This window comes from Brachyhypopomus gauderio, chromosome 16 (assembly GCF_052324685.1).
Source record: "Brachyhypopomus gauderio isolate BG-103 chromosome 16, BGAUD_0.2, whole genome shotgun sequence".
Classification (NCBI taxonomy): Eukaryota; Metazoa; Chordata; class Actinopteri; order Gymnotiformes; family Hypopomidae; genus Brachyhypopomus; species Brachyhypopomus gauderio.
In genome coordinates this window covers 331,686-343,764 of record NC_135226.1, presented here as the reverse complement: position 1 = coordinate 343,764, position 12,079 = coordinate 331,686, and the positions used below count along the sequence as shown (strand labels likewise).

The following is a 12,079-nucleotide window of genomic DNA, read 5'->3' as shown; positions in this document are numbered from 1 at the left end:
ATTATAAACTTTTAGTCTTTTAGTTTGTATTCATTTGTTTACTTTAGGGCCCTGTGCAAATTATCGTCTGAGAGGATGGATACTTGGGATATGTATCTCCAATCAGTTATGTTTGGATTGAGAACAAAAAAACAAATAACAACAAAGTTCTCACCATTCTTCATGCTGTTTGGTGTTGAGGCACGCTACCCTTGCGAAGTCCCAGAAATCTATGAGGTATTTTAGTGGCTGTCATTATTACAAAAGCTCTTGTCTACATGTTTTATATATTTGTAGATTGTATTGGAATAATAAAATTTGAACATATGTATTTTATTCCTATTTCTCAAATTACAAAGGTGGACAACAGTATGGAATCAGTTATTGGTGAAGAAACTATTTCCAGGGCCATAAAGTTGAGGGAAAATTTTGATGAGATGATCAAAGAAAAAGAACAAAGGAAACAAGAAAAAAAGAAAATTCCACAACAGCAGAGTCCACATTTTTATGTGGATGACAGAGTGTTGAGGTTCAATGCAAGAAAACCACAGAGAAAAGGTGGCAAACAGGAGAAATCATGGCTTGGCCCCTTCACCGTAACTGCCATTGAGGGAAAGAGTGCAGACATTATTGATGACAAGGGAGTCGAATTTAAAAAAATCAATATTGATTTGCTCAAGCACTACAGAGAGGATGTGCCTCATGTGCCTCACAGAATTCACTCCTCCAAAGTGCAGACACGCCTTTCTGCTTCAAGTACAGTCGAGGAGAACACAGCACTGCAAGGACTGTCTACCTCACTGATCGATGCAGATCAAGACCTTACTGTCCAAGGAGAGTCATCAACCCCGTTGCCTGCAGCAGATCAAGATCTTACTGTCCAAGGAGAGTCATCAAGCCCGTTGCCTGCAGCTGACGAAAGCACTGCACAGGCAGTACAGTCTGGTGTTGATATTAGAAACACTTCGGACAGAATTCATAACTGTAAGTTGACTTTTCAGTTAATTGCACTTGTAACAACAGGCATTGTAACAAAATGCATTGAACCAAAATAAAGTTAAGGTATTGGTAATTATGAATGATTTAAAATATTTAAAAGAACATATATATCTAAGGTGAAACGTTATATTATATATTAAATCTTGTGTTTAAGACATATAAATTGTACGATTCAAGCCATGTGACTTATCTTGTTATTCTGCATAGCTGTACAAGAAGCCTGGTCTGGGAAAAATTGCTATGTCCTGCTGTCCAAAGTAGGCCCATACAAAATATTTTACTCAGATATTGAGAGATTTTGCCCCGGAAAAGAACTGGAAAGTGAGGTATGAACTGTTCTTGAATCAATCATGATATTTCTACTGTTGTGGTTATGTCTGGCATGTAGTAAAAGCTTATTTGTTTTTTTTTCAACAGGTAATCAACGCTTATCTCACAATTTTGGTTAAAGAACACAACAAGTGTTGTGAGGAAGAAGCATTCCTTGTGGATTCCTTTGCCATGACAGCAATTTGGAATTCCAAATTTCAGAGAATCAAGGTATCAGTTCAGAGGATCAATGTTTCAGTTAACTATAATTATATGACAGGATAAGCTCTCAAACAGCCAGTGTAATACATAAAAGTGTCTTAACACATTATTATTATTATTATTATTATTATTATTATTATTATTATTATTATTAATAATAAAGTATCTTGATTTCAACAGTGGGATCCATCAAGATACAAGATCATCTTGGGTGTGGTAAATGATCACCATCACTGGTTTCTGGTTGTAAGTATGTGTTGTAATGGCATCACTGAGCCTCTCATAACAGATACACATTTTTGTCCAGAGACACATTAATTCTTGGTTAAAACTTATTATTTTATTGTATGGTTACTATTTATATACTGTTTTATGTCTTGCTGTTTTCTATACGTTAATGTATTATATATTAGCCTTGTGTTGTGTGGCAGAGCTGTGATGACCCACATCAGACACCTTTGAGATTAACTAGAATGGAGATTGTGAGACAGGCCCTCTTGTCCTATATCACTGTTTGACCTTACAAATGCTCTTCTAGAAGAATTGGAAAAATTCCCAAAGGCAAACACCAAAATCTTCTCAGAATAATGAAATAAAGGGGCCAACTCCATTGTAATGCCTATGGATTCAGAATGGAATGTCATCCAAATGTCAAATATGTCCAATTGCATTTGATTATGCAGTGTAGTGTAGATCTGTGCCTATTTCCCTTAATGACTGTGAAGAAACTGTAGAAAAGTGCTGTTTATACACTCACTCTATTTCCAAAGTAATTCTAAAACTTCAGGCATTACTTTGAAATGAATGCTGATTGCTTTTTTTTCCTTTTGGAAACATCAATCATCCATTTACTAACCCTGTACTGCAGGTCATCTACCCTAATGAGAGAAAGACCATTCTCCTTGACTCAATGGGTGAATCAAAACTGAAGCTGAGACATTGTTTGGAGAGAACTAGGTAAATATTTCTTTATTACACTACACTATAATATAACATTAAATGTATAAAATGTCACTTTGCAAATACACTGCTCAAAAAAATAAAGGGAACACGTAAACATCACAATGTAACTCCAAGTCAACCACACTTCTGTGAAACCAACCTATTCAGTTAGGAAGCAACACTATGAATCAATTTCAGCTGCTGTTGTGCAAATGGGACAGACAACAGTTAGAAATGAGAGACAATTAACAAGACCCCCCCTATAAAGGAGGTTCTGCAGGTGGGGACCACAGACCTTTTCTCTGGTCTCATCCTTTCTGGCTGATGTTTTGGTCACTTTGGCATTTTGTCAGTTCTCTCAGTAGAGGTAGCATGATGTGGTGTCTACAACCCACAGAAGTTGCTCAGATAGTGCAGCTCATCCAGGATGGCACATCGATGTGAACTATGGCAAGAAGGTTTGCTGTGTCTGTCTGTGATAAAGCCAAAAACCCCTGAAGTGTGCAGAAGTTGAGAGTCGCACTCTATGGGTAGTGTCGGGCAAGGGGTCTTGTGGTCAGGAATAAGTTGTTCATACAAGAGTTGAAGATTGATTGTATTTTCACATTTATTCATAGGACACCCACACAGAAATTTACATATTTACAAAGTGTGCACTGAACAACAAATAAAACGGTATAAAACAAACTCATGAGCATCATGATCAATGACTGCAAAGTCATATGGATCTCACATAGCCTTACACTAGCCTGCCCTTGGGGCTAGTAAAAAACATCCCCTTTAGGCCAGTTGCACCTTTTTATACTTGATCAGCCCCTCCCCAACAAAATTCAATTCATGTAACAGGCAATACATGGACAATGAATATAAAAAATTCCAATTTCAATCAATACATATTCATATAAACACCTTTGATTACTTCTTTGCATGTCATGACTTCGCTGTCTGAGTCTCCTTCACATATGCACAAAAAAAATTCCGTTTTCTACATTTTATGTACATCCCTCCTCTTCTGCAGAGGTTACACCTGTCCAGGTAAGTAAAAGCCTGAGTCCTGAACTTCTTTTTGGCCCACCAAGTACAGACTAGTCACAGGTAAGTATAAGCATAATATGTCCATACATCAACCTTTATGGGTGATGTGTATGTCTACATCATCACGCTGTCAGCACAGTGTCCACAGCATGGAGCACATACCAGGAGACAGGCCAGTACACCAGCAGACATGGAGGGTGCCGAAGGAGGGCAACAACCCAGCAGCAGGACCACTAACTCCTCCATTGTGTAAGGAGGAACAGGAGGAGCAGTGCCAGAGACCTGCAAAATGACCTCCAGCAGGCCACTAATATCCATGTTTCTGCTCAAACTGTCAGGAACAGACTCCATGTTGGTGGTATGAGGGTCTGACGTCCACAAGTGGGGCTTGTGCTTACAGCCCAACAATTTACCGGAGAACACTAAGATTGGCAGATTCGCCGTTGGCGCCTTGTGCTCTTCACGGATGAGAGTAGCTTCACACTGAGCACATGTGACAGATGTGACAGAGTCTGGAGATGCCGTGGAGAACGTTCTGCTGCCTGCAACATCCTCCAGCATGACTGGTTTGGCAGTGGGTCAGTAATGGTGTGGGGAGGCATTTCTTTGGAGGGCCACACAGACCTCCATGTGCTAGCCAGAGGTAACCACACTGCCATTAGGTACCGGGATAAGATCCTCAGACCCATTGTGAGATCATGCTGATGCAGTGGGCCCTGGGTTCCTTCTGATGCATGACAATGCTAGGCCTCATTTGGCTGAAGTGTGTCAGCAGTTCTGCATGATAAAGGCGTTGATGCTATGGACTGGCCCGCCCGTTCCTCAGACCTGAATCCAATCGATCACATCTGGGACAACATCCACCAATGCCACGTTGTACCACAGACTGTCCAGGAGGTGACTAATGCTTTAATCCAGGTCTGGGGAGAGATTCCTCAGGAGAACATCCACCACCTCACCAGGAGCATGCCCAGACGTTATAGGGAGGTCATACAGGGACGTGGAGGCCACAGACACAAATGAGACTCTAACTCCAACTGAGATTTTAACTTGTCTCGAGGAATTTCCACTGAAGTTGGATCAGCCTGTCATTTGATTTTGAGTATGATTCCAAATCCAGACCTCCATGGGATGATTTGATTTACATTGATAATTTTTTGTTATGTTGTTTTTAATGCATTCCACTAAGTAATAAATAAAGATTTTCAACTGGAATATTTTGAGATCTATGATGTGTTATTCTAGTGTTCCTTTATTTTTTTGAGCAGTATATATTTATATAATTTCAGAGCCTTCATGAGAAAAAAAGGGATGCCAGTCTCAAGGTGGAGGTGCGAAACACTCCCCCATCCTCTCCAACAAGATGGCACATCATGTGGCGTTTTTGCACTGAAGGTATTCCTTGAATTTTCTGCTAATTTACCAAAATAGTCTTGTTGTTAAATTAATTACCATTGTTTGATCATCGTAATATTGCTTTCAATGACTACAATTGGCTTAGACATTTAGGTTTCTTATTTGACAAAAATGTAAGTAATTGAACAAAGATGAATTAAAGGAAGAGTAATAATTACTTGTTGCACATTAATCTGTAGAAAGATAGATAATTATTTACTTTTTTGGATGAACTCAAATCAGTTTTGTCACTTTGATTTAAGTAATGTGCCTATAGTCTCATTAAATTCATTTAGTTTGCAGAGCAAGTATTGGCTGCAAAGCCCATGATGTTTGCAGCTGAATGCAGCTCAGTAGATGTACTGAGATGGGAAATGGCAACCACACTGCTGCGTGAGTCTGGTATGTGGTGGTAAATTGGAACAGAGTTTAAAAAATGTATTTTCAATTACGACTAGGGTGAAGGAATTACATATACACATTTTTAATAACCTGGCAATACTTGGAATTGTCACGCTTCAGCTCCGGACCCTTCCCTGTGGGCGTGTGTTTACGTCGTCTGCGTCTTGCCATCTGCGTCTGTGGATCCTCGTGGGTGTGGTTGTGTCTGCGTGTGTTCATCCGTCCCACGTGTGGCTCGTCTCGTAATCACTCTGGGCTTATGTGGTCTGTCTATTTAATGTGCGTAAACGCAGTGTCGAGTGCTTGTCGTTGTCTTTAGTGTGCCCGTCATGTGTGTGTTGCTGTGTTAAGTGTATAATAAAGCAGTTACGTTGGCTGCAAAGCAGGATCCGTGTCTCATCCTTGCTCTCACCCGCCAACGTTACAGGAATGTGCAATGTTTCATGCACATTCATATGCACATGTTTAAATATAGTTTAAATAAATCACATCCTCATAAGATAAACTATTAATAATTAAAAAGAATTGTGTTGCAAATATTCAAAATATATATGGACATTAAAATTGTTTATTTCATTAGATGACATTAGCAGCCTATGTCACTTCTGTGGGGAGATGGAAGCACATGATGACTTAACTGCAGAAACTTTGTGGGTAAGTAATAATGTCAAAATAATGTCAAATAATGTTTTATTTTGAACATGACTTTCAACAAATGAATATCCTACACAGATTGCTTGTGACAGATGTGGAAGGTGGTTCCACACCACCTGTGTGAAAAATCCACCACTGGACAATGACTATGTATGCACAGCATGCATTTGAATGTGAACATGTAAATAATTTGTTTTACTGATTAAAATTACTGTCATGTCCAGCTCCGCCCTCCTTCCCAGTCCTGTGTCGTCTGCCCTAGCCCTGCCCTGTTACCTTGTTTTCCATTCTGTTTGTCACACCCCTGCCCAAATGGTTTCACCTGCGTCTCGTTTCTCCTTCCTGTTCACAGTAAATATTCCCCTCAGTTTTACTCCCCTGTGTCGGTCTTTGTGTTTCCCCTGTGTCCGTTCTCCCCGTGCTGGTTTATTCCTCTCGTTCAGTAACCTGTACCTTACTGTCGCTGCTTTCACGTGCTGATCTGGTCTGTCCCGTTTCATCTTCCTGGTTTTGGGTTCGTGTTTCTCTTTGTTTGTTCATTCGGTTAGTCCATTGTCCGTGTTACCCCTAGTAAGTTTGGTTTCGCCATTGTAGTTCCCTCTCTGTTTCCTCGGTTAGTGTATCTCTGCCCATGTGTACGTAGTTCATATTCTATCTTGTTCTGTCCCGTTTTTCTGTCTGGTGTTCAGTGGTTCTGGATATTGTGCTACTGCTAGTGTGAGTTTACTGTATGTTTGTATGGTGCTCCCTGTGTTACTGATGTCTTAGCCCTTATGCTCGTGCGTAGTCTGATCCTGTTCGTATGGTGTTCACGTTATCCCAAGCGTTTGTTGTAGTATGTTTATATTCTGTCCTGGTAGGTTTAGTTGGTTGTTTTCCTATCTAGTCCTTGCATGTTCTCCCCAGTCTACTCATCCCCTTACTTGTTTGCTCTCCTTTGTTTAGTGTTTGTTTCCTTTATTTAATAAATTATTTGAATAACTTGCGTTTGTGTCACCTGCCCCCCCTTGATTTGTTAGTTACACATGCTTACCCTTACTATGTGTATTGAAAAATACTTTTCTGTGCTTTCAATGGGAGAGACATTCCACCTGTGTACAGGAAGGTTAATATGACAGGGGAACGGATCTAGACAAGCTATTCTGCCTATCTGAAAATGTTCCCCCCCTACAGAAGCTGGTCTCTTGCACTCACACAAATGAATCAAAGCTTGTTTTAATTATTAGTGAATACTTGTTTCACTCACACCATTTGTGGATCCTGACTGTTTACAGTAATGTAAATATGGCAGGGGAACGGATCTAGACAAGCTATTCTGCCTATCTGAAAATGTTCCCCCCCTACAGAAGCTGGTCTCTCGCACTCACACAAATGAATCAAAGCTTGTTTTATTTATTAGTGAATACTTGTTTCACTCACACCATTTGTGGATCCTGACTGTTTACAGTAATGTAAATATGGCAGGGGAACGGATCTAGACAAGCTATTCTGCCTATCTGAAAATGTTCCCCCCCTACAGAAGCTGGTCTCTCGCACTCACACAAATGAATCAAAGCTTGTTTTATTTATTAGTGAATACTTGTTTCACTCACACCATTTGTGGATCCTGACTGTTTACAGTAATGTAAATATGGCAGGGGAACGGATCTAGACAAGCTATTCTGCCTATCTGAAAATGTTCCCCCCCTACAGAAGCTGGTCTCTTGCACTCACACAAATGAATCAAAGCTTGTTTTAATTATTAGTGAATACATGTTTCACTCACACCAGTAGTGGATCCTCTCTGTGTACAGTAAGGTTAATATGACAGGGGAACGGATTTAGACAAGCTATTCTGCCTATCTGAAAATGTTCCCCCCCTACAGAAGCTGGTCTCTTGCACTCACACAAATGAATCAAAGCTTGTTTTAATTATTAGTGAATACATGTTTCACTCACACCAGTAGTGGATCCTCTCTGTGTACAGTAAGGTTAATATGACAGGGGAACGGATTTAGACAAGCTATTCTGCCTATCTAAAAATGTTCCCCCCCTACAGAAGCTGGTCTCTTGCACTCACTGAAATGAATCAAAGCTTGTTTTAATTATTAGTGAATACTTGTTTCACTCACACCATTTGTGGATCCTGACTGTTTACAGTAATGTAAATATGGCAGGGGAACGGATCTAGACAAGCTATTCTGCCTATCTGAAAATGTTCCCCCCCTACAGAAGCTGGTCTCTCGCACTCACACAAATGAATCAAAGCTTGTTTTATTTATTAGTGAATACTTGTTTCACTCACACCATTTGTGGATCCTGACTGTTTACAGTAATGTAAATATGGCAGGGGAACGGATTTAGACAAGCTATTCTGCCTATCTAAAAATGTTCCCCCCCTACAGAAGCTGGTCTCTCGCACTCACACAAATGAATCAAAGCTTGTTTTATTTATTAGTGAATACATGTTTCACTCACACCAGTAGTGGATCCTCTCTGTGTACAGTAAGGTTAATATGACAGGGGAACGGATCTAGACAAGCTATTCTGCCTATCTGAAAATGTTCCCCCCCTACAGAAGCTGGTCTCTTGCACTCACTGAAATGAATCAAAGCTTGTTTAAATGGGGTGAGTTTCCCGAAACGTTCTTAGCGCTAAGTACTTCTTCACCTCACACGTTTCATACGAGGTTACGAAGTATTTAGCGCTACGAACGTTTCGGGAAACCCACTCATGATCAGTAAATAAATGGTCCACCTTACATAACATCGTCTATTATATGAACTTAATAAAACCGAATTAGGGACATGTTTTTTCCTTTATGAGAATAATCTCGGAGTAATATTACATAGCCGCGTGTAAAGGTTTCATTCACTTCAGTTGACTAACGTTTACCAATATTAAAATCCATACGTGTCCCCTTTAACATGTTTGTTGTTAGTAAAACGGGCAAATCATGCCGTTAGCTTTTTGGTTGCCATAGTCAAAACATTATAATAAGGAAATGCCCGCATAAATCGTTCTCTGTCAAAGTCGATTTCGTAATACGACTTTAAAAGCATCTTGTTGTGTTTCGGCTTCCGTAGTTTCAGGAATCTGTCGCTGGTTTGATTTTTACGTGAATGCGCGCGCCCGCGAGCACAAGAAACATGAATTGGAGGGGGAACTGAATCGGACACAACACCGGTCCTTCCATTAGGCGACATAGGCAAATGCTAGGGGCGCCGTCTGTCCAGGGGGGCGCTCGCGTGCATGCGTTTTTTTTTTTTTTTTTTTTACAAATGGACAATTAATTAATGTGAAAACAAGCAAAGTCCACATAATCATAATTTCATTATTTAATAATATTAGTCAAATTAATAATTCTTATAATAACAACACACGACACCTCTCACCCGCGCGCCAACCCGCCCTCCCGCGCGCGCTCTGCGCACCTCGTTCTCTGTGGGGGAAAAAGACACCACAGAGTGAGTGACATCTCCCTGTAAAGACGTCAAAAAGGCAGAAGTCCTCTGGTGCCCAGGGTAGTAAAAGGAGAAAAGTGGAGGAAGAAAGGTGGCAAAAAAACAGGTAATATAATGGTAATATGTGGTGAATTAACACTATACCATTGGCGTCAGGGACTTCAACACCTTCTCTGAAGGTTAATTGATCTTTAAAAGGATGCTTTATCTATTATATGTAATATATGTTAATAACGCTTCACCAATAATTTGTATTTTCCCTATAAATCGGCTTTCAAATCCACTTTTCGTGCATGTGATGGGAAAAAAAAATTTCTTGTTTCTAGGTAGAAGAGAGAAAGGCCCTCCCCCAGGAACTTCTGTTTATCTGTCACCTACCCTTGTCTTTTACATTGAGAGCTTTTATTATAGATTGGCAGTTTTATCAACCAATCATATTATCGAATTAGAATCGTGGGGGCGTGCTCCAATTGTCTCTCATTTTTATTTGAAACAAATCCAAAATGTTGCCAATCTGTAGCTGTTGTGTTTTTCTTTTAAACCAGCTCTCTTGACTCACAACTAACACTCAATCGTCATTGTGGCTTTTCCCCTCTGTATGATCTTAATGAAAACCGCCACTGTCATCATACTGCCCAATCCTATTATTAGCTTAGCTCAGCAAGTTTTTAAAATAAATATATATTAAAACACACATATGCTCCTCTGTTCATTGCAGATGCACTTTTGAAATAATAATGTTGCAGTAGGCAAATTGCCCTGATTTGCACTGGTGGTAGTTGTTTTTTATTTTTTTACATTTATTATTTATATTTAAAAGTTGTTCTCTGCACTACGTTATGTAAAATAGTTTTAAAATATTTTTTGTGCAACACCTTTATATTTATTGCTTGTTATATGGTAATATTTAAGTCATTTGCTTTTTATTTGTTTCTTTAATAGTGACACAATCAACACAATGATTGATGATGCAGGGGGCACCAACCAAAATCTCGCCTAGGGCACCACATTGGTCAGGGCCGGCTCTGACAGTACCTTTGAATAGGCCTATTACAAGGGCTACATGTACCCCAAGTTTGTAGTAGTATATTGAAATTGTGGAGAACATAGAACATTCTTATGGAAGTGTCCGTTACAGCTGTGTTTGACTCTTCTGTATGACAGACAGGATTATATTTTTTTGCACTATATTGTAGAGAATTATGGCATTCGAGGGAAATGAGACCCCTCACATCTTCGTTTTTGTGGATGAAGCTGGCTTCAACCTCACCAAGGGACGAAGATGTGGCCATAACATTATTGGCCAGCGGGCCACAGTGGATGTCCCAGGCCAGCGAGGGAGCAATCTGACTATGTGTGCTGCCATTTCTGAGAATAGTGTGGCCACCTATATCCCCGGTTTTGGCCCATACAATACAGAGAAGCTCCTCTTTTTCCTGGATCACCTTTACATCAATTTGATCCCTGAAAATGAGAGAGATCTCGTAGGGCCTCACCTACCACACCACGTCATTGTATGGGACAATGTGAATTTCCACCATAGTCAACTCATCAGGGCTTGGTTTGCTACCCATCCAAGAATGCTCATGGAGTTCCTGCCCCCTCACTCTTCTTTCCTCAATCCCACTGAAGAGTTTTTTTCCACTTGAAGATGGAGAGTGTATGACCATCATCCTCAAGACCAGAGATCCCTGCTCCATGCAATGTATGCTGCATGTGAAGGCCTTACAGGGAATCAGTGTAGGGGGAGGTTGTGACATGCACGCTGCTTCTACCCTCGTTACATTGCAAGGGAGGTCATACGTTGTGACGTGGATGAAAATTTATGGCCAGACAGAGAGCAGCGTGTGGATGGCCAGGAGGTTGAGGATGGTGGCCAGGAGGTTGAGGATGGTGGCCAGGTGAGGGAGGGTCAGGACAGTGACCAGTGAAGTGAAGCCACACCCCCCACTTTATTTACAGGACTATTTTTATTTGATTGTATTATGGGCATTATGTTTACATTTCCTTTTTACACTATAGTATTGTAAGCAACTTTTTGTTTGAATAAAAATGGGTTCAACTTCCATTGGCGTCATTAGTTTCATGTGTGATTAACCTTTGTAAAGTCCTTTTTTCTGTTTTATACAGTATTCTGTTAGTTAGTCCTTTGCCATAGTGACAACACATCTAACCATTTTGACTCGAAGTGCTCACACAATGCCAAATGGTCAATGCATTTTGGTAGCACTGACTATTCATACGAGAAGGGAATTGAGTTTTGACACATGGGTGAATTGTTTTGGAAAGGATATGGGCTTCTGAAGGCAAACCATGGTGTTGTGCTGATCCATCCAGGTTATTTTGATAAAAGCACCAAATGCTTGAGGATGTCCAGTCTGTTTCGAGAAATGGGCCAAAGCATTTACATGCCAATCTTTACTAATTTGGTGGCACTGACTCTTTAAATAAAAAAGTAATTTAGCGTTGAAGCATAGGTGAACAGTTTTGGGACAGATATACACTTTTGCAAGTCAGCTCTTTTGTTGTGCTGATCTGTAAGACAGTTGTGCCAAATGATCTTAGAGTTTCGAGAATGTAATTTCGGTTTCAAGAAATGAGCCAAACCAATCGAGAAAAACTAAATGATTTGAATATATGCTATTTTAAATGTTAAAATCCTCCTTCAAAAACAAATAAAAAATGACTCAAGACATAAA

At 40.0% G+C, this 12,079-nt stretch overlaps 1 protein-coding gene across 2 annotated transcripts; it reads left to right on the top strand.

The window, feature by feature from the left end:
• The first annotated feature begins 373 nt into the window (after positions 1 to 373).
• On the top strand, positions 374 to 6,848 carry LOC143478249 (uncharacterized). 2 transcript variants are annotated; one of them, XM_076977222.1, is made up of 9 exons: positions 374 to 963; positions 1,186 to 1,304; positions 1,396 to 1,518; positions 1,690 to 1,755; positions 2,378 to 2,466; positions 4,776 to 4,881; positions 5,178 to 5,283; positions 5,864 to 5,937; positions 6,016 to 6,848. In XM_076977222.1, exons 1-9 carry the CDS (start codon positions 417 to 419, stop codon positions 6,106 to 6,108), a joined length of 1,323 nt encoding a protein of 440 aa, XP_076833337.1. In that variant the 5' UTR covers positions 374 to 416; the 3' UTR covers positions 6,109 to 6,848. The 2 variants fall into 2 exon arrangements, with proteins under 2 accessions (XP_076833337.1, XP_076833338.1); XM_076977223.1 differs by lacking the exon at positions 5,178 to 5,283.
• Positions 6,849 to 12,079: the final 5,231 nt, after the last annotated feature.

Excerpts from the sequence above, each read along its gene's own strand:
- LOC143478249 (XM_076977222.1), top strand. The coding sequence starts at position 417 with ATGATCAAAGAAAAAGAACAAAGGAAACAAGAAAAAAAGAAAATTCCA. Across the intron at positions 5,284-5,863 it reads CACACTGCTGCGTGAGTCTG|ATGACATTAGCAGCCTATGT; the intron begins GTATGTGGTGGT and ends TTATTTCATTAG. Across the intron at positions 5,938-6,015 it reads TAACTGCAGAAACTTTGTGG|ATTGCTTGTGACAGATGTGG; the intron begins GTAAGTAATAAT and ends TATCCTACACAG.